Below are 27,964 nucleotides of genomic sequence, written 5' to 3' on the forward strand. Positions count from 1 at the left end.
TACGAAAGTCTCGTGAGTGTCAACTTTATCATTTCAATTTATTTCATCTGGGCACACAGTGCATGAACGTTCATGCTTGGCGGTTTACAGATCTTATGGTATGCCGGTTTAGCAAAGTAGTGTGTCGTTAACACTGAGCTTGGCAGTAAATCGGGGTGACGAGTCGGACACTACGGGAGATGACAAGGGCGGGAGGGAAAACTTTGGTCTGTTCAGGCCGGATAAACGTTTAGGACGAATGAAAAGAGTAGACCGTTTAGAAAATTCTCTCTCGTATACTTGCGGTGCAGCGCGTTCGAAATAGCGGCGTTACTCGCTAAAACGGGGAGGATGGGCGACTAACACGAGCAGCGCAACAGCAATAAAGCCGGCAGATTTGCAACGAAATCACATGCGTTCGATGTGGTACGTTAACTTGTACGTAAATTTCACGATATACATATATGTGTGTGTATATGTGTGTGTGTATGTGTGTGTGTGCGCGCGATTATCGCATTTCAGTTCGAATCGACGTTCCGTATTTTAGCACGAAAATATCTCATTCTTTCTTTCTCTTACTTATCAATAGCTCTCCTAGGATAAATCGGTTTTCCCAGGATATAGGAAAATGCCAAAGATATGTACATGGAAGAGACACTTCGCTCTATTTGCAACTCCAGAATATATAATACATTGTTCGAGTTATGCGAGAGATGCCTTTGTTTTGTTACATAAATATAGGACTGAGACAAGCCGTACGTGACTTAGGGGCGCCTGCGAGGAAATCCTTCTTGAGCTTCGCGCGCTAGACAATTCTCTCGCCGTCGATTACAGCAACAATAATCTTCGCTCGATTGTTCCTAACGGAGAGACTCTTGTACCCTAAAGTCCTATCATTTCCGAGATATTTACTCTCGTTACAGTGAAATAACGTTAATGCCCATGTGTACACCGCGATTATTAGCTTCGAGTTTCGAAAGTAGCTCCCGAGTTGCTGAATACGCTACAATAATGGGTGAAAAAGATAAAATTGAGTCGGATCCTTAAAATCAACGACTACATCGACACAAGGTACTTGGCTTTGTACGACTTTGTATTGCACTTTGCAACTAGTGCAAACTTAGGTCTGTGAATCTTACGAATTATTTATTTTTGGTCTCGTTAGGTCATCGTCATCGTGCGACGCGCAGGTATCTGGTAGTCGAGATATTATTGAGAAGTCATTACGGAATTTTCAGTCTTTATCAAAAAAGTTAGAATCGACACATCTTGTAGACGCGAACTTAAAGACGAAAAACAGAGGAGCAAATGAGGAGTTTGACGAGCGGCGGCGAATCGATAGTTACCTTATGTTAACATCTTCTTATTATGTATCATTTTCGAACTTACACTTTTATGCTAATCGAATAATATTGTAAGTGAAACGGATGAGCTAAAAAATGGATGAACTCATGAGAAGTCATCTCGATATTTGTCGAACGCCCAGCACTCGATCATCGAGATTCGCAAATTGGACAGAAATGCGTGAATTTGCATAAAAAGGAACGGTTTTGCTCAAGTATCTAAAATTTTAATTAGATACACATCTATCACACAAAATACTTTTGTAGAACCATTAAAATAATTGTGAAGGATATTTAAACATAATGAATAATGTTATGCAATTATTTTAATAGTTTAATAAAATTATTTTCAGATCTGTATTCAGATCTAAATTTTTTAATACTTTAGCAAAACCGTTTTTTAATCTGTGAGAGAAATGATCGGATAACGATATTGTAAAGAAGCGTTTATAGGATATTTATTCAAAATTTTATAAAAATATTCCTTAAGAATTCTGGGTCTTTTCTAAGTATTTTATTCAAAATTCTTCCAGATAAAATTGGAAAAACTTTTTATGTAATTTTATGTGAGATAAATTTATTTTGTTATACCTTTCAATATTCACTAATTATACAATTGCAAAAAAATTATTTTAAATTTTGAATATTAAGTTTGAAAAAGTACTAAAAAAGTAATATAAATTTTAAATATAGTATATAAGGATCTGTTGGCAATACACGAATTTAGCTCGCCGAAAATACAAAAACGGTGAAGTGATTAAATAAATAATATTAATATTATTTTAGAACAATGTACTGTATTGTCGATAATTGTTTAAGTTAAAAACTTTGCGAGTTACACGAGAATATACGTGAACATGTCACATTTATTGCTAATCAATTTTGCATTATCAAGAAAATGATCAAAGAAACAAAACTTTGTCAGAAAAGAGGTAGATTTTAAAATAAAACAAATTAAAGAAAATGTAAATTTAAAGGTAAAATTTCAAAAATTTCCGTATTAATAAAGTTCCATAAAAATTCATGATTTTCAAAGATAAAGAAAAAATTCTTTGAAAATTTTAGATTTTTTCCCGGCAAGAAACATTCTGAAAGTATCCATCGTGATGAAAGAAAAAAATAAAACTGATGCATTTCTTCTACATTAATGAGAAACACTTCTTATTTTACCATTGTCATGTGTATTTTTAAACAACGGATGCACTCGCGATGATGACGATGATAGAGAGACGATGATATCCGTCTATATGTGACATAAGTGACTTAAGGAGGCATGTACACCTAGACGAGGCTTTGTGAATTTTTTTATAGAAAAAATAGAAAAAGATAAATAATAGATAATAAGCTATATCTATTTCATAGTAAGATCATATGTTTCTATTCAATATTTAAATTATATTATAAAGCAATAAATATGATGTTACTTTAAATTATATTTTTAAAAACGTGTGACTACTTATCTATATCTTCAAGATGGTTCGATCAATGTAATTTTATAAACATTTTCCAAAGACTAAAAACTAATGTTTAACGCAGAATTTTTTTTATGATATTCATTTTTTTTTGTCATAGCTAAAAATGAACAAAAATTCAAAATTTAAAAAATTCTATGTTGACCTTGACTAATTGCCATTTTATTCAAAAATTTTTCAATATTTCAAAAAACGAGCATGTCAAGCTTTAGCTGTATGTTTAAATTTCATAAAGTTTGTCATTTTATTTTCTGATGAGTCTTGTAGGAGCAGTGATAAACGTAGTATTTATGAAAATTATGATTTAGAAAAATTTGATGAAAACGACGCCAATTTATATATTTATATAAAATAGAGAAAAGTATGGTCTTAACAATGAAATAATCACGACTTTTCCATTTCTTTCCATAAAAAACTTGCAAAGTTAGATCTCGTATTGATCCTGTCTAGATGTATACGCCATCGTAATACGTGGCGCGAACACTGGAAGGAACGAATGATCAAAGAACGTGGCTTAACCGGCAAGCACGTTCAACAAATCTTGCACCTATTGTTCGCTGCCGATTATTTAGATCTACAAGAATGAATCAATATAGATGACGATTGCTATTATCGCCTTACCCTTAAGCTTCTAACATCTGCGCGCAGAATATTCACGTATTCGGTGGGCTTTACGTTGCGCATTGCTTGCTCAAGAATACTTCTATTCCCGCACCGGGTTTAACGTATACAAATACCACGGAGCGAGTTTCTCTCTCTTAATCATTTAATTCCTTTTCATTTACGCAACTCAGTTGCAAACTACCGTTGTAGAACACTTATATTTCCATCCGATGTTAATTTGTGCGCGCGCGTTAATATATATATTTATATAAATATAATCAACCGCCATTTGAAAACTATCTGCTTTTCGTCTTAATAAGTTAGGAAGCTTTGTAAAGGCAATGATGTGTCATGTAGAAGAGAGAAGAGAGAAGAGGAATCTCGCATTAAAGAAAAAGGAGAAATCGAAAGAAAAATAAGAACGAGGAAGACACTTTTCATACTGCACGACTCCGCATCGATCGACTGCAAATTTCAATCGTGACGTGGAATTGTTTTACTATTTGCGATGCATTATACATTACACCCGTGCTAGTTTTCTTGCGCAGTAAATATTTAGAGAGATGAATAATGATAATGGCAATAATAGTGATGATGATGATAGTATGGAGATGATAATGATCTCTCTCGCAATAGTAATAGCGACTGTAATAGTAATAGTAGCGATAAATAGTAGTAATAGTAGCAGTAGAGTAATAGTGGTAATAATAATATCATAATAATAGTATAATAATATAATAATTATCATAAACTCTGTAATATTTAATACATTGTTTGTTCATATGGACTAGATACAGCTCTCTCGGAACGACCAACAAATATCGGTACGCTCCATTTTTCTTTCTCTTATTGTTGCTTTGTTCTCTGTGCTTTACAGATCAACGGGGATATGATGTGATCAGTCAAATACGTTGATGGCAGACCAGAGTCACGTAATCTTTACTATTGTGGTTAACAATTACCACTCGCGCGAATATCAGTTGCGCGTCCTTAACGTAACTTGGACATCAGCGAGCAACAGTTCATACTTTTCTGGAAATATTAATTATGAGCACATTTTGCACTCTGAATTGCTTATAAAATAATTCCTAAACAGATCTGATTTCGATTTTACATTCAGAAATCATTAACTATTGTTCTCCTTAAGATTGCATCAAAGACGTGGCATCTACGCCGTTCTGAATTACGATTTCCCCCCCCCCCCCCCCTCCAAAAAATCATCAAATCTTTCAAACTATAGGAATTTTTTTTTTCTTGATAACCCGTTAGAAATTATTCGCAGTATCAAAAAAAGATTATCGTGAAAGACGTCTCGCGACCATATGCCACTTAGCTACGTCACTGACACGAGAACGAATCTGATCTTACTTACTCGCACTCATACGTGTCTCTCATTTCGCGTATCTAAGATGCGGGGGTTGAGTTCTCTGCCTCTTTCAAGCGGAAGCGATTTATCAACAAAGGCTACAACACTTGGAAGCGTCTCCGAGATGAATGTGGCACACGTTGGGCATACCGGTGCAGCCCTTACCGATGTTCTCTTGCCCGAGATGCGCGAGGCCTAAATTCTGATTGATATCTCCGTCGCTACCACGATGCTTTGTCGCGGCATCACACCACTGACGACGTTCCCGCCACTTGTCCTCGACCAACAGCATCGATTTAGGTGACGGCGGGCTCACGCGATCGCGAGTAATGCTGCCGCATGAGCGAGCTTTGTAAAGGCGTCCTTTGCCAAAGATACCTGGCAGCGGTACACAGAGCTTCTTGTGCACGGCAAAGTAACGGCTCAACAATCGAATCTTCCTGTTCTTACACTCGTTTCGATTTATTGAGCCGTTACCGCGGTTCTCCTTGTCGTTGCACATCATTTGACTCGCGCACTTTTGATCCGTACCGCGACGCTCATCGTTGGTGCCGCTTATTGTCTGACAATCATCTGATTGTCGTGGACAGCCGTTCCTCTTTCCATCAGGACTGCGGGCAGATTGCTGCTTTAACCCTTGCGGTATCAGGGATTTTCCGGCACTGAGCGACCAGCTTTGCAACAACCTCGCCCCGAGACCTTTGGCTTTCTGTACAGTAGTGGTTGCTATTTGAGACACAGGCGGGACAACATTGTGCTGAGAAGCCGTGCTATTCTGCGACACTGACGACGACGATGAGACGTTTTGCGTGCCAATTACAGTTGAATTGCGCGACACATGACAATGATTGTGACAGGACAAGGGTGCCTCGGCCTCCTGGACCTCGGTGATACGATTCAACGACTGGCTCTCACGTAATCGCGTCTCGCCGGCTCTTCTCCTACCAGCTCGATGCCTCCTACCAAACATTACCTGATTCTCGGTGCACCGATGCCGCTCCCCTCCGTTCGTTGTGCTCGTATTTGTCGTGTTAGTGCCGCTACTAGTATGGTTTCGATTGCTCTCGGTTGTCGTCGGTTGTGTATCCGTTGTCGTGCGCTCGCCATTACTCACTCCGCTCCCTCCTCCGCCGACACCACCACGCCCTCCGCCGCTTCCTCCTGGATCTTGTGAGTCGCTTGAGTCGTCGTGACTGTCGCGTCTCGGAGGTAAGGGTTTACCCGTGGAAGCGCCGAGTTTGTGCGCCCTCTTCTTTCTGCTCTCACTGTCATCATCGCTGGCATCCGAACTCGAGCAGGAGGTCGTGCGCGTTTTATGAAACTTGCTTCTTCGCTGCTCGTACGTTGTTCGCCTGACAACGCGGCATTTCGACGTCGTCGTATCCCCGCATTCCATAGAGTTTACTGATCCATGCGTGTCATCCCCGTCCTCTAGGATTTCATTCAGTGTCGCAGACGAGTTACCACTGGGGGACGGCATCGTCTTGTATTTAGGTGTTAAAGTAACTTGATTGTCACTGATTGGATGAAGCGGTATTGAGACAGTCGACGACTCGTGCAGTGTTTTAGTCGTCGTCGTCGTCGCCGTTGTCGAAGGTATATCGGACGGTTTTAAAGGAATCCCCGACGAAGATTCTGTAAGCGGCACGCTAAATCTATGATGCTGAGCGCCCATTCTCCATTTATTTGCTGGTATCGGTCCAGTCGATTTCAAACATTCGGTTACCGATTTGGGCCTGGCCTCCGTGCTCGTGGCTTTTTTCGCCGCCCATCCGGTCGATGGACAGTTCGCACTCAATCGATTCTTCATATTCTCTTCACACGTTAAGGTAATCTTCGGGGGCAGTTTTTCTAAAAGTACATTACCTCCTTTGTCCGCTCCTTTCGAATGCATCGGCGACGACGTTTTATCATCTTTCTCGTTTTTCGTAGTCTTCAGTCTTCTTTCTCCCCTATGAGACGATTCAGCAATAACGGCATCCTCTTTTTGGTGCAAATGCCGTTGATTCGGCACAGGCTTCTCCGGAAGCTGTGCCAATCGTTCTTGTAGTATATGAGATAGTTTTCCCTCAGATCGAGAACCACGACGATTGAAGGAATTGAGTGCAGAGTTACTTCCGCGTTCATCTCGGCCAGAGGATACGTCATCCTCATCTTCTTCTTCTTGGACAATACTACATTTCCGCGTACGAACATTCTGCAATGAGAATAGTCATCTTTGTTTTCCGCGCAAGAAACGCTTTCCGGTAAAAATGCGATTGTCTGTTTTAATGTTACATTCAGTCACGTATTGATCGATGTTTTTCTAGACGCCAAACGCGCGATACAAACCTGTGGTATGTCACCCGGTGTTCGTGGCACTGTTAATAATGACTGATTTGCAGTGCTCAGGGAGTTGTCGTCCGCGCGTAGAGTTGTTGTTAGATCGTCCTGCCGGCTGCATAAAATTAACAGCATGCGTTGTGGTATATTAATGATTTCATTAAAGGTGGTATGCGACATAAATATTTAGATGTAGCATATTTTCTAAGTGAGTCACATACAGCAACGATACTAATGAGTGATTCAGTAGTTAACACATACCCTGATGAAACGTCCAGGGCTTCGGGTCGAGCTTTCTGCATTTGTTCTTGTCGATGAGCGCGCAATTTTCTTTCGGCCAACAAAAAATACGTCGCAGTAATGTGATTGTACTCATTCCTGTCCAGCGCTCTGTAAGAAGACTAGTTATGAAAATCGCTACTAAAACGTAGCGCCAAAGACGCATCCTTAAAATATACTAACACGCAAAAAGGCACGATCAAAATGGTCAAATCTCTTCCTAATGTCTACTCACTCCAATATCTCTTCCTTGGTGGCGATGTGACCGTTAACCATTTTGGATATTATATGATTGTGATGATCATCAGAGACTTGTTGACGCGATACGAGCGGCAGCGTCTCCATCGTGTCCAAGTCGGAACCTATCGCCAACCACGGATCCGCGGCAATCTCCTCGAGGGACGCTCTGCGTTCGGGTTCCCGCACGAGCATCTTCGCGATCAGTCGCTTGCAGCCGTCGGACACGTGTGACGGAATCGAATATTTGCAGTCCATAATCATTGTTAACGTCTCGCTGTCGTTCGCCTCTTGAAATGGCGCTTGGCCGCATACTAACATGTACAGTATCACACCTAAGGACCAAACATCTACAACAAATTGAAATAACAAATATAGTTTATCAAAGCGAGTACGACAATTTCACTTTCGTATTTTAAGTCGTATGTGCGTATTGTATTTTAAATCTATATAAATAAAAATGTAAATGTTTGTTCCTCATCTAAGATCTCCGTAAGTTTTTCACCGATTGCTTTGAAATTTTGACACAACGTTGCATTCGTAACCGGGAGTGTTCTTATGGGGTCTGATTTGAGAAATACCGTGTATTTAAAAAATGATGGCTATAATTTAATTTTAAACAATATTTTTTAAATGATATTTTTTTGTAATTTTGACACAACGTTGTATTAAATTTAGTTAGAAGTACGTGAATAAATAAATATTAGATTTATTACTGGTCGTTTCATAAATGCAGGCCTTTAATTTAAGAATGTTTCTTTTAGCGTGTATATGACAATTTAGAATCAATGGCAGGATTTGAAATTTTGACACAATGTTGTATTCGAAAACGGGAGTGTTCTTATGGGGTTTGATTTTGGATATACTGGTGTTTCAAAAATGATGGCCATAATTTAAGTGTAAAAAATAGTTTTTCATTAATATTATTGAAATTTTGACACATTGAGACGGAGAGAGACCGGGAGAGACGGGGAGAGACCGGGAGATACGGGGAGAGACCAGAAGAGACGGGAAGAGACCGGGAGAGACCAGGAGAGACGGGAAGAAACCGGGAGAGACGGGGAGAGACGGGGAGAGACCGGGAGAGACGGGGAGAGACGGGTAGAGACGGGGAGAGATGGGTAGAGACGGGGAGAGACCGGGAGAGACCGGGAGAGACGAGTAAAGACAGGAAGAGACGGTAAGAGACCGGGAGTGACGGGGAGAGACGGGGAGAGACGGGTAGAGACCGGGAGAGACCGGGAGAGACGGGGAGAGACCGGGAGAGACGGGGAGAGACGGGAGAGACGGGGAGAGACGGGAGAGACCGGGAGAGGCAAAGAATGTTTCTATTGTGTTTAAATTAAGGTAATAAGAAAAATAAAGATGGCTGTTATTTTATTGAAAAAAAGGAACTTATTTAAAACAGTCTTTTGAATGGATTTCTAAATCCATGGCAGCTTTTAGAAAAAAAAAGTTAGAAGTGAATAAATGAATATTAGATTTATTAAAGATAGATAAATGCTTATTCAAAAATAAAATAAAAAGAGCAACAGTAAAGCAAGGCTCTTGAAAGTTAAACAACGAAAGCAAAGAAAATTTGAAAAAAATGTAGCATAAGAATAGAGCAACGCGTGGCAGGGCATAGCTAGTTTTAAATAAAATTCTTTCTCTTAAATTTTGAGTCTATTGTACCTTTTGTAGAACTTTCGACGAAGGACATAACTTTAACGCTAATTCTCTGTAGTTATAATTAGAATTTAGAGTCGTTGAATAAATGCAACAGAGTCTTAATAACTTAGGTCATCTTCTTTCTTAATTATGTTAATTAATAAACTTACCTACTGCGGGGGCATCATAACTATCGCCCAGAAGTATCTCTGGGGCAGAGTACGCTAACGAACCGCATGAAGTCTCGAGCTTCTGACCAGGACAGAATCTATTGCTAAACCCGAAGTCCGTCAGCTTTACCGTACCGAGCTTTTCGAAGAACACGACATTCTCAGGTTTTAAATCTCTGTGCACTACGTGTAAACGATGACAGTATGATATAGCTCGAACTATCTGGCGAAAGTAAGTCCTGGCCACCTGAGGCAAAAAATCAAACGTTCATAACATGCTTGTCGCGCTTGTGAATAATAATTATCCTATAATTTAAAAAATTTAATAAACATGTTTTGTGAAAAAGTTACATATAAAAAGTTCTATTAAGAAAACGTTTAATTACATTAACTTTAAATTTAACATAAAACAACTTTCATGAAAAGCTTGATTTTTTATATAATTTAAATATCAATTTGTGACAATTTACGTTCAAGAAAATTTACCTTCAACGTATATATTATATATCAAAGAGCTAAACTTGTATCCTTTGTTCGCGCGGTAATTGCAAGCTGATGGCATAATAAAACGACAATAGACGTGCCACAATACCTCTTCGCTGAGGCCGCTATCGTGGCGCATGATGTAATCGTAGAGGTCCCCCCCATCGCCGAGCTCTAGAATTAGGTATAGCTTGGTCTGCGTGTCTATCACCTCATACAGCCGCACTACATTGGGATGCTGCACCAGTTTCATGCACCGCACCTGCGACACAGACAACTCACGATTACGATAAACAGGCAACGAAATTCGTTTCGCCTGAACGAATTTAATTCACATATCAACCAAGTTTCTGTTTGTTATCCATTTGTATCATTATCTTGCTTAGATTCACCGCCATGAGGTTTATCGTGCATTTGTACGATGATGCAACTACGCGAGATGATTCGATCTCCGTTTACGAACTAGCCATCAAAATGACATTACGCGAATCAGGATGTCATCACTCTCTATCGTTTCCATTAGGATATCAAACAGGCGGAAAGTAACTGTGACCCGATTGCACAGTCACGTGCCATGCAAGACAGAAACAAAGATCAGAACGTCTATTTGTCGAATGCATCTGAATATAAGTGGCTTTGCTAAAGTGTCTGGAAATGTAGTTAAAAACAGATTAAAAAATAATGATTCAAAGAATTATATAGGATATTCAAAATCAAATGTTTTTTCTAGGAAACTTTTTACAATCTTACTCATCATAAGCTTAAGTATCCCATAATTATTTTTATGGGCCAACAAAACTATTTTTAAATCTGCATAGCTAAAGCTAGATTAGCTACAGCTAAAAGTCTAGTATTTTTGATGCTTCAGTAAAAACGTTCTTTCTTTTCTATTTTTTGTGAACGAGAAATATAAAACAAAAAATAAATCTTTAGCTTTATGTTAAAAAGATATTAAAAAGGACGGAAGATGTATGAGTTTTATACATTCCGATTTTCCAATAATTACTTAAGTCATTTTTGAGTAAAGGAAGTATGTCATTCGTTTTCCTTAAAATTAATGAGACATAAAAATGAAGGAGAAAGAACCGCCAAAGAACTTTGAGTATATCGCGACAGATTTGGCATTTGGAAATAACCGCGATTACATTTCTCTCACCTCCTGAAAGAGATGAGCTCTCGAGACTTCGTCGAGCTTGCTTTTGTCGATCACCTTCACTGCGACCTTCTCACCGGTGAAAACGTGTCGTGCCAGCTTCACCACGGCGAAGTGACCGCGGCCGAGGGTCTCCTCCAGGTCGTAAAGCCCGGCGATCTTGCCATCGTAATTGCTATATCCCACTCTTCGATTCATCTCGTGCCGCTGCAAGTTACAAGTTTTTTTTATGCAGTAATGAAAAAAGACATTTATCTAAAACAACTACAGGTGTTCCTCTACTCATGACGTAAATCGAATTGAACCTAAGTCGAATAGCGTTTATACTTCACATAAATAAAACATTATTTATACAAAATAATTATTTTATTATTAAAAATAATTATAATCTCTACTTAAGAAATGACAAAGTCTATTCTACAGTTGTTCATATAAATATAATATTATACTCACTTATAATAAAACAAAATATCTTTAATTTTAATTTCTTAATATAATTTTTACTATTATAAGATTAATATTTACCTTAAACATGGATAAACTTCAACAAGTGATTAAAAAACAACATATCCTATTTTTGTTTAATATACGTAACTCTTAGAGCCGGTTGTTTCAACTTCTTGGTAAACTTACCTATCAGGTAAGCATATATCTTATCTTTGTTTTTTTTTTCTTAAATAAATAAAGACAGACACATATTTACTTAATAGTTTACCAAGAAGTTGCAACAACCGGTTCTTAGTGTAATATTCAGTATTAAAAAATTAACGTTTAATTTGCATCACTGATTAATGAATGCTTTTATTCAGCATCGTTATAATCTAGTTCAGTTTTAGTCAATAACATGCCAGTCGTAAGTCCGTAGATTTTGTAAGAGATAGTCATAAGTAGAGAAATACCTGTATTATGTTTATATACACATACAAATCAAATGTGACACACATAAGAGAAAAATAAATATTCATCTAAGTCAGAGTTTTAAGAGAGCAATTTATCTTGCAGCACCTGCAAATTTGTGGTCGTCATGACATAGAATTACATACATTTTGAAACGTATTATCGCGTTCTATAAAATAAACAGCTCCGTCCGAATTGACGTCACATTAACCAAATGTTTTATTCATACACGCACACACACATTTGCGAGTATTACAGTTTCTAGAGTGTTTCGTCCGTTCTTTTTTTAAAGTGTCTTGAGTGTATTCTCGCCCCCGTACGATAATGTTGAATGGACGAGCTCGAAATATCGAATTCTGATCGATCGTTTAGAAATGTTCGCCGACAGTCAGCGTAAGTACGACGGGTCGGTCCATTCCGCACGAGAAAGAGGTCACTATTATTTTTAGCGCTTAGTAGAAGCAATAATTAATCGCTTCGCCATCGGGAGACGTGTGATCGGCACAGCAGTGAAAAAGGTACATTACGTGGAATGACAAGAGGTATACTATCGCTTCGGAAAAATACGTAGTGGAAAGCTAATGTACCGAACACAATGTACACTTCGACGCTATAAATATAGTTATCCGATTCAAACTTTTACTCCGCGAGTGAACGTAGTTACGTCGCGCCCAGAATGCACCCAGAGTGCATAGAAATCGCGCATAATTCTCGGCGAATTGATTTTTCCTCGGTGAAATATCGGGTTAGAAACTCGAGTAACTGGAGCGCGAGAATCTGTTGTCCATCGATTGTATCGAGACGCGACGCGGCGGGATCGCTTATCGCTTACGATCGTTCACTTGCAGAAGGATCGACGAACTTATAAATAAAAGTTCAAAAAAAAAAATAACGGTAAACGCGCGAGATTTCGCTTCGCTCGTCCGTCCCATTCCCGTTTGTCTAGCGCAAAGGTAATGCTAATGCGAACACGGGGTGAGCAGTACATGATCAAATTTAGCGCTGGATGGGAATAGAAGCCAATGTTGCTGCCGAGGGAACGCATTGTCTTTGGCGGAACGTAATTGCGAAACGCGTCGCCACGGTGCACCGCGTCGCGACACGACGCGCCGAGGCTGCGATTCGCCCGGTGCAGTATCTCTCGCATTCCGCACCTCCCTCCTCTACATTGCTTTCGTATTGGATGTATGCCCCGTGCTTCCTGTTTCTTTGTCTATTTTAATAAATATTTATATAAGAAAGTATTTTATACTCTGTTGAATCCGAAAAAAGGCTTATTTTCAAGAATTTTTTGAGAGAAAAATATGAAAGCAATGGACTGTAGTTGATAATGTATGCATGTATTAAATTGGAAATGTGCTGCAGAAATAATTGATCTTAACATGAAAACGAACAAATTTTATTAATTAATATAAGACTGTGCATTAATAAAATTAGAATCATTAAAAATTCGAAATTGATGTTTTTTTAAAAATTAAAATAAAATTAAAATATTTAAAATAATCTTGAAAAGTCGCCATTTTATTAATTTTCAATTTAAATAGTGATTCTAATTTAGTTGGCACATGACCTCATATAAAAAAATTATTTTTCACCTTTTAAGTAATTTAGGTCAATGATTTTCAAACACTCGCGCAGAGGGTAATCTACAGTCCCCAATATTATCTTCGGATAATTTACGATAACAAAAAACCATTATATAAAATCAATAAATATTTCTACAAAAATTGCATCTTAAGGATGTGTCATATCTCAAGGCATCACCAAAAATGTAAAAATTTCATATTGTCATATGTTTAAGTATTTGTGTCAAAAAGTAATTCTCTTGAAAGTCTTTTTACTTAATTAAAAATTATTTACTACAAACTGCAGCAAAATATGATCAATTTCGCTGCATAAGTCATTATAAGCTAAATTTTTCGTTGCTTCGTTCTTTGTAACTAATTTCAAAATTAAAATTAAAACATTCTTAGCTAAAACTTTTATCACTAAAAAAAGAAATAAACTTAAGAAGTCTGCAGTTTTAAGTTCCAATAACTTTTATGTAATTAGCATTGCAAAAGCATTCTTAATTGCTCCAATACATTTCTATAAAAAAAAGACTGTAAAAATATGCCTTTTTTGGATCCAATAAAGTAGAATAAGCACTAAAACGCTTTGACCAAATAAGGCTTATTTCTGTTTAGTTATAATAAATATTTATTTCAAATATAAAGATAAAAATGAGATTGCTTATACTGGAATATTTATTCTCCTTTTATGTGCATCATTGTTCCTTTTTCTTATGCTTGAGATCATTTCTAGGATAAATTAATAATGCTCTCCCTCTCTCTCTCTCTCTCTCTCTCTCTCTCTCTCTCTCTCTCTCTCTCTCTCTCTCTCTCTCTCTTCCTCTCGTTCTCTCATATATAGGCGCACGAAAATACAATACGACAACGGGTCGCGAAAATCTCGACCCACGACTACACCCACGATTTCCTTTGGGATCCACAAAGGAGTTTCTCGCCTCCGTTGCCTGCCGTGCGGAACGCGTAGCAGCACACGTCGGGAGCTGCTGCGCGAATCATTTCTTCACCATGCGTGCTCCGGATACTCTTAACGAGGATTACGAAGAACGCAAAAATAAACCTTCTCGAGCGACGCGGAGAAGGTACCAATAAAGGAGACGAACCGCTTCTTTCGACCCGCACGTCAAAATTTCTTCTCGGAAAATGCGCTACGTGTCCCAAAGGTACCTCTCGACGAAAACAGATCAGATTAATGCTTTAACGATCGAATCATCCATGCTTGCCGTGCAATTTATAGCAAATGCTGACGCAAGACTGACATTCACTCGCCGCCGAGGTTTACGGCTTTTATTTCGCGCAAACGCGTCCATTGCCTATGTCGCGATATAAATAAGACGGGAGTATTCTCTCTCATTCTCGTCGCTGTTATTATTATCGACGAGCGTATCCCTGCACCACCCCGTTCATTGTTAAGAAAATAAATTATCCGGTCAACGTGTGTTAATTCCATTAAGACAAATTGACGCTTGTCGCAAGTACCTGTTCACTGGCAGAAAATTCGAAACGTTTACGCCGTGCAACAGATGTCTTTTTTTTTCGCGAGATGAGACGCAGTGTGCGCGACCGATTGCACGCTCTTCGGAAGCGCATTCAATTTAAATAAAATACGGCGCGTTCGATTCTTTTCGCCGTTATCATGAGAAATTAATTGCCGTTATGTAATCGTAATTGCTGCCATTACGGCATTACGGGATAATTCGCAATTATCGCGAAACCGCGTGAACGTTCCATCGGTTTTATCCGGACTTACGCGTAGTGCAATTAATAGGCGTAGAATACGATTAACAATTTGACTGACGTGAGCATCCTAGTTTTATTTTAAATCCGAAGGCGGTTAGGTATTTGCAGCGATCTAAATAATAACATTAGAGTTTTCTACGTCACGGGATTCTTAAATTATCGTTGGCGCAGCACTGGCGCTTTATAGAATTACGCTAGTTCTGAGAAAATACAAGGGCTTACACAACACGACAAAAATAATAGGATAAAACATCCATCGGAAAGAAAACAAGATAAACAGTTGTCAAGTAATGCGACACAAAGCTCGTAATGTCATAAAAATAAAGTTACGTGTGTTCAGATATTTCTCTATTTACGATGGAACTACATGTTCGAGATTTCGAAGTTGAAATCAAATAGTATTTATATTTCTTATAAATAAAACGTTATTTTTCATGCAAAATAATAATTTCATTATTTTTTAAGTTAATTATACAAAATTTTTGTTAATTATAATTCACAATGTAATATTTGCTATTATAAAATTAATATTTAGCTTAAACATACATTCATTTCAATAACCGATAAAAAAACACAATTTTTTCTTAAATATATAACTTTTAATATAATATTTAATATTACAAAATTAGTATTTAATTTAAATCATTAATTAACGAATGTTTAATCAGCTTCGTTATAATCTACTAATTTATTTTTAGATAATAGAGAGATAATTGTATTCGCAACTTCATATCTAATAGAAATGATTATTATATTATATATTAAATTCATGATACAATTATATCTCTTTTTCTCTATTTGTACATTAATTTTTTACACATTAAAAATCATCTATAAAATATATTATAAATATTAAATGTATGTCAAACGCTTCTTGGCATTCTCCCTAATCAATAAAAGGACTGCTGCTCGAACGACGAAATACATCAATTGTACATTCAAGGCGTTTACCGTCGCAGTGATTTTCCACATGCGGGGAATGCGAACGTCCAAATCATCCTTTATCCATCCGGATCCGTCACGTCGGTCGCGGCGAATTGAACTTGACATTTAACCGATAACGACGCTCGTCCTCCGCTATCAAGATCTACCTGTGCGCGTCCGCGATGTCAGCCTGACCTGCTTTTACCGCACGTGTCCGTGCAATAATGAGATGCACGAGCGTCAGTTACACGTAATAAGTTTACGACTGTTTGGGGCCGACACCTTGAAACACACGCACTTTGCGGCACCAATCGCGAAGTATCGAGAGGATTCGGACGATCGATGACGCTCGTGGATTGTTACTTCAAAATGAGTCTCCATAAAAAGTGTGAAAGTTACGTGTTTCGTTACCGGTTTGATTAAACGGCAAGAAAATAATACGAGCCGCACGAGGCTGAAAGTAAACATTACGCGCGACACCGCGCTCCTTCAATATCGGGATAACATTCAAGATAAAACTGCGCGCGCCATAATTTTACGGGTAACACGTTTATCACTTCATGCAAAAAGCGGAGGAAGATTTTTTTTCAGCGGGCCGCTGATTTTTTTCCCTCGCAAACGTACGTACGTACGTACGTGTCTGAGGCCGTAGATTCCGCCTCGGGAACGGGAACTTCGCGCTTAGAAAGTATAATCCGTCGTTGTTGATGAGCGTAACGCGCGTGGACCCGCATTTGAAATTTAGATCGCGCCATGCGTTCTCTCCATAGACCGCATTTCCCGGATGCGGCAGTAAACGGAGCGTCGTATACACTTTCTTGAACACTTTCGTATATACGCGCGGAAGTCGCGAATTAGCGAACGGCGGCGTGGCGGCGCATCGCGATGGTGCACGTGATGCAGGTCGGCGATGGGATCACCAAGGCGGACTCGGAATAAACCGTACCGCCGTGTTATCTGTAATAACCGGTAGAGGAGAGATTGACAGGCGTGCCGGTGGAGTTCGATGTTACAGAAAGGTCGAACAACGTGCCGGCGCGGCCAACGACTGCCGACTGGCCGCTATCCGGGAAATCGAGTCACGATGTAATGGTGTCGGTGTATTACTCCAATGCGAATACACGCGTATACGGAACCAAGTGCTCACTAATACAAGCCTCGCACTTCTCTCTCGCTCGATAAATCAATTAATCTGTCCGGCGAGGCGTGCATTCTTGCGAAAAGTTTACCGTCTCTATCGGAAAAAACGTGACATTTAAAACACCATCGCATGATCCCATCTTATTTTTACGTACGCGCAGATAAGATTAACGTTATTCAAAGTATTTAACGAGATAAGCTATTAAAGCGTCAAAGCTTTAAAATACGATGTACAACGTACAAATTTTTAGCGGAGAAATCCAAACGAATTCTAAGCTTGAATCGGGGCTTTTTGAAAGTTTCTTCTGTTTAGCGTAACTTTAACTTTTATACTACACAGTATTTCTACACGGAGAAAAGAGAAAGATTTCTTTAGATTTTTAATGAAATTTATTAAAATCAAAGAAATGTGCTTTGGAATAGTCGGACAAAATCATTTATTAAATCTAAAGAAATCTTTCTCTCTCTGTGCGTATTTTATAAATTGCAGTATTATAAATGTAGCGTTATAAATTCTGCAAAATTGGCTACAAGATGTACCTTATAAATTTAATGCGACTTTTTAGATCCAATCAGCATAATGATGAAAACTTGCAGAATTATCTTTTTATTAGCACAAATGTAAGAATTTGGAAAGAGTAGAACTTGTTAGCGTATAGAATTTTTTGTATTATAAATCAAGACTTTCTTAAAAATATGGCTAACATTTAATGCAATAAAAAAACGCAGTAATCGTAACATAAAACAATTTTTGCGATTAAAGTGGATAAATTTGAAATTCTAATAGAAAATATCAGTGTGCCGAGTTCACTCGAAAAACACGATTGTTCATTAAGGAGACGTGAATTGCGTTAATGGATTAAATTTCACTAAGAGAAGAAACTTCAGAAGAAGTTTCTATAGAATGGTTTAATATTACTTCTGGTATAATATAAAGTATATAATAGGATCACGTATATATATCTCGTAATATAATAGAAAGTGTTCATTTCCGAAAATGATTTTTCAAACATCTGTCCCATTACTTTACCCGAGAAGCAGGTAAACTCTCGGGATCTGACCTTAACACTTTTTGTCGGGATATCTCTGCAGAGGGGGGGAAAAATAAAGGAGCGGGCAAGGCAATTCTTCAGTGCTTACGTAATATTTATCAGGTGCGGGTCAGAGAAGCAAAGGCGGTTGCAAATTATCCAGCGCGAAGGGTTACACACAGTTTCGCCCTCGCACATTCTCCACCTACGTGGCTACTAAATAAACATCCTGATTTATACAGGACGTACATTCTTATCTCAAACTTGCTTGAAAAATTTCGTCCCGAGGAAAAAGGTCGAGTTTTCCTCAAGAAATAGTGGATAATTCTAACAGCAGCACACTCTGAATACCGAACCGGGACGCGATGCATCTCTCTCAAAAGTTGCCTGAAGCAGTCGGTTTGGGTGACGATACGGTGAGAAAAATATCTGGTGAGATTAAGCAGAATTCTGGTTACACGATTATTCACTATACGGTTTGGTAAGTTGAAACTGAATTCCGGTGTGAGATTATCTGAATTCTGGTGGGATTATCCGGAATTCTGGCTGCACTGAAAAAAATAAGGGGAACTTATCCCGGATTGCGAGACACGCACAATGTATCTCTTACGCAGCGCGTTTTGTTTTTCTTTTTCTTTCCGGTAAAATCCGCTTTTCTTGCGTAACCAAAAGTACGACCGGCGGTATACGGCGGCCGGTAACGGTAATTGATGAGCGCGGATTCGCGATCGAAGCGACGATAATATGGCCCCGTGACGATAATGCGTAACGTAAACGTACCGTAGGCACGTAACAGGTAGTGCTCGCATACCGTTATCGGGATTCCGCGGCGTCACCGTGCGCGCCGCGAAGAAATAGACGATATGATATTATCCCGAGGGGTGCGACTAATCCGCGCCTGCCGCCGCCAGTGGGAACAGCGGCGGCGTTCATCCTCACGGGAGGATGATAATTACGTCGATTAGAGCGTTTGTATTGCCGTGTGTGACTGCGAACAGCCACGAACAAAGGCGAAATTAATTATGCCCGGTTTGGCCTTGGAAAAGTGTAGAAAAAAAAAATCGAGTCGCGTCTTTAACATCGTATATTATGAGAAATAATCATATATTATTGCGTTAAGAGTGTACTGACATTGACGGGAAAAAAAATCCGTACTGTCGGAAAAGAGTCAAAAGTGTCGCGGAGAAGATCCAATTATGAAGGAGTCGAGGATCCAATCCAAACTTTCGCCGGGAAAGAAAGTCCTCCGAGATCACGCTTCTAGCGTCTGACAGAAGTTGCGAAATGCATTCCCCTCGTTTTTGTACGTTTTTGTATACCGTCAGTTTCGCAAGCTTTAATCCGCACTCGCGTATTTGATATACGCGATGACATGTTGACAGTGCCGGATGATATCGGTAAATGGAGTTGCAGAAAGGCAGTGTCGATAAGCTATCGGCAATAAGTATATGGAAATCTCTCGTGCAGATTTGATCAGAATAATATTTTCAGATGCACTTGTACGTACGGATTTAGCGACAATATGACTGACAATGGAAGAAAGAAGAGATAAAAAAAAGGGATAAAAAGGAAGAGATGTTACATCCGCACATGGAGACCTCAGTGATTTCTTATGTGCGAGACGTACCATTCTTAAGGAGTTATGGGGTTATAAAGATTCTAGCGAATCGAAAAATGGAGTAATTTTCATGAAGTATCACATGAAACAGCATCATGTGTTCAAGGATCACATCACTTATATTTCAAAAACGATTCGAAATTATGGAAAAACCGTGAAATATATGTTCGATCATGTATGTGTTTCTGTTTTGAAAAAAAATATATACACGATCACACGCATTTATTTAGAAAGTTATTATTTCATATTTATTTTATGGTCAATTTTGTTTTTAAAAGTACATACTTTTTCAAAGAGTAGAAACACATTATTGATTTATCTCTTTGAAATAAAAGTTTCATGTGGTATTGAAAAATGTTCTATTTTTCAATTCACCGAGGCCCTATGATCCATTAGTCTATATTACACTACGCGTTGGAGAAGGCGTAAGTTGGAGATTAAAATCCAATCAAAGGAAAACTAATTAAAATTAAATTAATTTGATTGGTCAAACTTTAATCTATAATTCGGAATCACAATCTCGCGCGGAGTCTGTGTGATACGGGCTTTATATTTCCATTACTGTGAAAACTTTTTCCTTGATTACTTTACTAACGATAGAGGTGCGGCGAGAAACTAATATTTTTTATGGATCCACGTTTTCCTCTTTCTTTTTCTCTCTTTCTCTTTCTCGCTTCTCCTTTTCGAAATGCAACGCGCGGAGACAAGTGTCATTTCTACAGTTTCTACAGCGCGAGCTGGCACGGATTACTTTGACGCGACCGGATCTGTGTAATTTGAGATAATACACTCGACAAACGGATTGATCTCCACTTCCGAACGCCGTTGCGTTTAGTCGTTTCCCTCGCATAAACACCGTTGGCCATTTGATGGTAACCAACAATAGTTCACGTGCAATCGAGAGAAAGTATAAATGGAAATAATCTATTTTATTCACAGGACAAGTTAAAGAGTTTTCCGAACTTGTCTCGAACGATGAACAACGGTAGAGAGATAGAAATTGCTTTTAGAAAATATTTAATAGGGAAGAAGAAGATGGCTCTTGTAAATATTATAGCCACTCGTAATATCATTTGTTATTATTAAATGAGAAGTGATTACTAAGGGAATTTTATTTGTTTGATAGTCCGCAGTTATACAGTAGCACTGATATGTTAATACACAACAATCGACATTTGTTATAAGATATTTGTTATTTTTTTTTTTTTAATTATAAAACCTTTTTAAGATATATTTTTGAATTGAATTATACATACTTCTTTATTCTTTTTTTTGTATCTTTATTCCTAGTAAACTTGTATGAGCATTGTATATTATTATATGAATAAATATTATATGAATATTATATAAATTTGAGTGTTTTCTTATTTAATATTTTATCTATTTTATTCCGTACACATTTTATTATGCAGTTTTTATAGCGAAATAATTATTCGATAAATTGATTGACGTTTTATTAAGCTATAGTTTACATTACATATATTACAATTTTTTAATACTGCAATTTATGTACTAAAAAGAGAGATCATATGTATGTACATATATTTGCATATATATTCTGCAATATTTTCTTTTTATTTTAATTCTAAAAATATAGTTTTATAAAAAAACTATTTTTATACACAAAACCAATTTTTCCACTAAATTTATTTTTTAATAGAGGAATTACATTACCATTTTTGTTTTTCTTCAATCAATGGTTGCCGTCATATTTTCATAAGTAACATCCTACATATTAGATATTTTATAATTTTGAGTCTAGAATTGATTGAACAATATATTGATGAATGAAAATATTACGTTTTTAATTTAAATATTTAGTTTCTAATTTAAATATTGATTAACGGAATTATTGTGAGTATATTTAAAATGTAAATAAAGGTCATAATACCATATTCTCTTTTATAAATTACAAAAAATATATTGTAACTTTTTGCAAAAGTTTAAAAAAAACTTTTTATTACAATATTTAAATTTCTTTGATAAAGAAATGAGATGTTTGTTATCCAATTATCAGTAATATTACGTAATAAAATTAGCAGTGACATCATTACTACCGAGAAAAATTTTAATTAATAAAAATATAATATCAATAATTACATTAGAACGCTAATAATATTTCCTTATTTATGTGCGATCATTCATGCTGAAGTAACTACGCAAATAAATTGCTTTATAATAATTTAGTAAGTTATAAATTATAAATGTGTTTATTGATATTAGTTTCTCAAATATTCTGTACCATTGAGTATCCCATTCAAGCTCTTGAAATGCCAAAAGTCTTGATATTTCCACTTAAATACAGAGGAAACACATGAATAGGAACAGAAACTATTTCAAGAATGTCATATAATACAGTGTCTTCTATTTCCTATCCTTTCAATATAACACATTTCTAGAAAATCTTAAAGATAAATTTTTACGTAACTAAAACTTCGTTTAATTGAGTTTTGAATTTAAACAAACAAATCAAGTTTCAAAGATACAAACAGCAAAATGTAGTTTAAGTTCGAGCTTACCTTATTTATCAAAATTTTAATCCAAAAGTTAATTATTAATATATTTTATTGTCTCTATATTGAAAAAGAAATAGTGCTTTTAAACATTTTACTAAAGAAAAGTCGATTTTTGTTTATCTAAAGTTTCGGGTAAAGTGTCTCGGGAAAAAAATACATTAGAGAAGGAAAAAACCCTTAAAAGTAACCACTCAAAAAAGTCAACTAAGATCAATTTGTAAAGCCACGTGGCTCAAATAGAATTAGCGGCCAGAAACGACTACCAGTTTTATTGAATTTGTTTTTTCATGCTTCAGGGTCGATGTAGAGAAATGTTAAACAGTTCATGTGGGAATTACTGACTTTTTCGAATCTATGGTTACGATCTGACAAACATTTCCGTTTTATCACGACGAGAGAAGCATTTTTGCAATAACAGGAAACTTTATTAACTTCGTCATACGATCAATTACATAATACTTAATTATATTTAGTCTGAAATTTCCTGACCTGGTCCATCACTTTGATGCTTTAATCCTTCAGTCAGTAGAGTGAAACGCCCATCCATTAAAAGTAATATACAACACTTCTTGGAAAAGACCCATTTCTTAAAAACTTTATATGTAAATACCTCATCGAAACTTGGGGGAAAATATGCGAGATTACGTGATATTTTAGTAAAACTTTCCTCAAATAAGTTTCATCAATATAACAAACGGAAAGAAATATCGACCGGAATGAGTTAAAAATAACATTATCCAATTAATAAATTTATTTCTTCCCAAGAATATTCAAAAAAATCCTAACAGATATTGGTTTTAAACTAAGTTAAAGACATAAAATTATTTTCCCGAGTTATACAATCGTATATCATTAACAAACATCAATTGTAAAACGAAACAACAAAAAAAACAAAACGAGCAAAAACAGGCAAAACTTTTTACTCTGACAAAAATGTATTGCATTAATTATTATCGAGCAGCGTGTATCTGAGATGATAGACACGTGTGTACGTATACATATTCGTGGAATCGTTTGTGTATCGATAATCGTAGCTCACATTAGTTTACACGCGTAGTATTCCACAGGAAACTTCAGAGGAGATAAGTCTTTCTATTTCCGCGTCAATCATTTTTCTTACTCTTACCATATCGGCTTTCAATTACGGTAAAATGCAAATTATTGTAAAAATTCTCATGACGAGAGAAAATATGAAAAACTATATTAAAGTCACACATGGTCTGTGTACGTTATATAATCCAAAACATCGTATCTAATTTTAATTAGTTTTAATTAATCGAACACCAATTATTCCATTATGCCCGTATATTCGATATTACAGCGATAAGCGTTAACACACAATAATATCGCTATTAAATTCAGAATTGCCGCGTACCACTTTTGCGGCTTTGTACGAATTGTAATTTCTGCCAAAGCTACGTAATTAATGTTTCACGTGTGCAATTTTATTGGACCATTTAAAAGCCAGATGTTAATTTAGGCGAAAGACTGTAATCGGCGAAACACTTTCGCAGAATATGTAATTTAAAAAGATAAAAGGAGTTAATACAGAGGACTCGTAAATCATCTCTATTCCGCTTATTATTCTTCGATCCTAATAAAATTTATTTGAATTTGCATAAAACGAAATTTACGATTTATTTATTAATAAGACTGGCAAAGTATTATTAATCATTATTACTATAATAGCTCAAATAATTCCAATTATTAGTATTATTACTATTATTATTATTAAATGAACTAAATAATTTATCCCCAGCGATGGATATTTCAGTAAAAATCCTTTTCTGCTAGCCTTATTACAGCAATATTACGTAACCACGGCCGCGCGCATCCCGGACGGCAAAATTATGAAATATTCATTATCAGCATTATTTCGCAAATTTTATAATACGCGATACGGAATTATCGCCGCCGCTGCTCCTCGCCTAACTCGGGGAATAAATTATTAATCGTAACTAGAGCGTGCCGTTCAACTTTTCCTATCTCCGCGATATTTTGCGATAAACGCGATTTTGCGACATTCGCGCGGCCCTCGATAAACTTATACGGATCTCGGGGGAAATATCGGGTTTCCGTAGAACGATAATCGATTAGTCCGGCGGGCTAACTTATTGTTTCACCTGACAATGTACACAATGTAGACCGCGATACGGGGATATACGAGGTATATTCGGTGAAAGAGAAACGGAGCAAGCAACTCCTCTCGCGTTACATTGGGCTACGCCGCGCGCGCTCGTGCCGTGTTTACCCGTTCGAACTTCTCGCGAGAGGAGAGGATTCTCCACCACCAACTACCACCACCATCGCCGCCGTAGCTGTTGCGAGAAACGTCGCGAGAATTTATCGGATGCACGACGGACCCGCCCGAATATCTCTCTCGGAGGAGATAGGTTTCCCGGAAACGGGGCGATTCCCTCCGCAGCACAGAGGGGGATCGATATTATCGCGGGATAGCGCTGTAAATAAAGTGTCTATACTAACGACCGGCCTGCTATTTATTGGCGAGTGCATTGGCAAGACGTTACCGATCGGCGACGGGACCGTTATGCAACCGATATGCATCGGCTCTCGAGGTTCTCTCGCCTAAGTTTCCTGCGCCGGGAAGGTTCTCTCTCGCTCGCCCGTTCGCGGAAAAACTAGACGTTTACCTTGGACTATTTTTTTCTCTTTCTCTCTCTCTTTCTTTTTCTCGATAAAAAAAGTATTAGAAATCTAGAGCCTCGATATTATTGCGCTTGACAGGGGTATGTGCGAGCGGTACCATTTTCGCGCGAATAATCAAGGCGCGAGATGCGTGATCGATGGATTCGTCCTCTTTTAATTGCCTTGCGATATTGATACTCCGACACGAAACAAATGTAACAAGAGTCAGAGGTAGGTGGAGAGCGAGTTTAACCGAGCTTACAGTTAATTACAGTCTAATCGAGGCGAATTTCCATTGAGGTGCATCCTTGCATCCTTCGTCTGGAGGAAAAAGAAGAAATCCGTGGAGAACGGAGAAAGAGAGAGATCGAAGCGATAGATATAGAGGATACGAGTAGAGAGAGAGAGAGAGAGAGAGAGAGAGAGAGAGAGAGGTATAGAGAGTAGAGACGAGAGAAGAGAAGATCTGAGCGAGAGTAGGAGATCGAACTAGAGCGTACGTAGCCCTCTCTTCCGGCTCGATATGCAGTAGATGCTCGAGATAGCATCTCGCTCGCGTCTCTACCTCTCCGCGCTCGCTCTCGCTCTATTCTATCGCTCTCGCCTATTCTCTCGACTCTCCCCGCTAATCTCATATTCCTCGTCTCTTCTCGTAAGGCTAATTGAAATGTCACAGAAACAAAAAGAGCATGTAATTTTGTATCTTCGAAAGTATTTTATCTCACTTGATAACTGTGACTTATCAGGTTTCATTCGTGACGAAATGCTGCGAGATTCTGTGCTCTGTCTCCAGACACGATCGAAATTAAAAAAAAAAGGGAACGCACTGATTTGTGCAGTAAATTAGCATCGCGGCGTCAATTACGACGCAGTCGTCAAAACGAGAGTCGTCGTGAGCGACGTGCGCGGCGGCGTTTCGCTCGGAAAAACCGTCCGTGTATCGACGTTGCGCTATCGATACACATAATCGCGTTAAAATAATCTTATCGGCGGTAACATCATATGGCCGGTGCAACAACCGCTTAGGAACAATAAAACAAACAAACGGCAGACGGGGAGAACGTCCAAAGCCATTTTCACAGGAGAGTCCACTGAAGAGAATTAAGACAGAGAGAAAGAAAGAGACACTTACCTCTTTGTCCGTTAAATCGACGAAGCAGCAGCAGCAACAGCAGCAGCAGACGACGAGTCCAGCAGGCAGCACCTCGCTAGTCCGCCCACCGTCATTTGTGATGTGGATTCATTTACGCGTGTCTGCCGTGCCGGCGGCGGCGGCGGCGGCAGCGGCGGCGGCGGCGCCGACGACGACGATGATCGATGCCACACACGGGGATGTCCCGGTCGCTCCTCCCGCGCGAGAGGAGCTTCTACGACGCGGACCGTCGGCGGGACGACGAAGGCGACGACGGGGAAGCCAACGACATCGAACGTCGCTGGTGGGCCGCCTCTCCTCCGGTCGGTTGGTTCACTCGAGACGCGTGTTTACACGGCACCGCTCGGTCGCTTCTCGCATTCCTCCGTCCGCGACGCAGACCCCTCTCCAGCCCTCTCGCTCTCTCTCTTTTTCTCTCTTCCCTTCGTTCGCCGTTCTCCGTCTCGCGAGACTCGTGCGCTCGCTGATGGATCTCCTCCTCCTCTTCCTCCTCCTCCTCTTCTCTCTTGATGCAACCGTACGCCTTCCTACACTCGACGGCACTCCGTATTCTGGTCCCGTATTCTTTCTCTCCTTTTCTACTCTCCCTCGCCACCCCCCCGTTCACAGCGGGGGCTACCTCGCCCACTCGCGGTCACTAGTTTTCTCCCCTTTGTCTATTATTCGCCCGTCGGACACTAGTCGCGCGTTTACGGCACACTAGCAGGCGACTTCCGGGCACCTTCCTCGCCGATGACGACGTCGGTGTGCGACGTCGGTGCCGCGAGCGCGCGACACACTTCCCACTTTTTCTTTCGCACCTCCTCCGCTCCTCTTTCACTCCTCCGCTCCGTCAATTCGCCGCCGCCTGTCTCGCTCCCTCGCGTACGACCGCGCGCGCGCAAGCACACGCATGGGCGCACCGACACATGAGCGCTCCGCGCGCAACACACACGCACACACACACACGCACACGCACACGTGTACACGGAGGAGAACGTACCTCTCTACTACGTACGTACGTACATACGTCGTCCGCCGCCCCGCTGTTTCACCGTTTCACCGTTTTTTCCGTTATTCTCTCGGAGGAACACGCGCGCGAGATCCGGGACCACGGACTCCCCGTGACCGACGCACGACACTGCCGGGTCACCTCTTCCCTACCTCTTTCGCTCTCTCTCTCTCTCTTTCTCTTTTTCTCTCCGGTCTGTCGGCGATGACGACGACGGCGACGTAAACGGCGCGAGGAGGCGACGACACGGCGCGACGACGACGACGACGACGATGACGACGGTGACACGGGCGTGCGCACACCACACGCACACACACACACGCGCGCGCGCATACACGGGAAAGCTGGTGGAACGTATACTCCAGGATGCACTCCGCGGACTCCGCGACGGCACTCTCTCGGAACGGCTCTGCTAGCGCCAGCCGGCCGCTCGTCGCCGCTGCAGCCGCCATCTCGCGGCGAACACGGATACTGTCGCGCGAGGCCGCAAATGGCGCGAAATACGAAGCTCCAAGAAAAAATGAGATACGTTGTTGGTTCTTTTCCCACACTTCAGAACCAAACCTACGCTCTCTTTTCTTTTTAGAGAGAAGGAAAACAAGCAAACGATTCATTACTTGAATTGTTTACATTGCTTGAAAAAAAAACATGATAGAACATTTTTAATTACGAATTCATCAACG

The 27,964-nt window shown here is 39.1% G+C and overlaps 1 protein-coding gene across 2 annotated transcripts; it reads right to left on the minus strand.

Annotated features, from left to right (window-relative positions):
- Nucleotides 1-28: 28 nt before the first annotated feature.
- On the minus strand, nt 29-27,715 carry LOC105828915 (serine/threonine-protein kinase Nek4). 2 transcript variants are annotated; one of them, XM_036284580.1, is made up of 8 exons: nt 26,270-27,715; nt 11,061-11,264; nt 10,014-10,166; nt 9,422-9,668; nt 7,600-7,951; nt 7,347-7,475; nt 7,095-7,200; nt 29-6,960 (listed from the first exon to the last, which is right to left on the minus strand). In XM_036284580.1, exons 2-8 carry the CDS (start codon nt 11,253-11,255, stop codon nt 4,852-4,854), a joined length of 3,291 nt encoding a protein of 1,096 aa, XP_036140473.1. In that variant the 5' UTR covers nt 11,256-11,264; nt 26,270-27,715; the 3' UTR covers nt 29-4,851. The 2 variants fall into 2 exon arrangements, with proteins under 2 accessions (XP_036140473.1, XP_028049520.1); XM_028193719.2 differs by lacking the exon at nt 26,270-27,715 and adding an exon at nt 16,214-17,643.
- Between the last annotated feature and the right edge of the window lie 249 nt (nt 27,716-27,964).

Source organism: Monomorium pharaonis, chromosome 3, assembly GCF_013373865.1.
Source record: "Monomorium pharaonis isolate MP-MQ-018 chromosome 3, ASM1337386v2, whole genome shotgun sequence".
NCBI classification, from domain to species: domain Eukaryota; kingdom Metazoa; phylum Arthropoda; class Insecta; order Hymenoptera; family Formicidae; genus Monomorium; species Monomorium pharaonis.

Bases quoted from the DNA above. Each gene is read 5' to 3' on its own strand.
- LOC105828915 (XM_028193719.2), bottom strand. From the start codon at position 16,312: ATGTCAAGTTCAATTCGCCGCGACCGACGTGACGGATCCGGATGGATA. The intron at 9,669-10,013 runs GTATTGTGGCAC...TTTTTGCCTCAG, and splicing joins ATAGCGGCCTCAGCGAAGAG to GTGGCCAGGACTTACTTTCG. The intron at 7,201-7,346 runs GTATGTGTTAAC...AATTTTATGCAG, and splicing joins GCCCTGGACGTTTCATCAGG to CCGGCAGGACGATCTAACAA.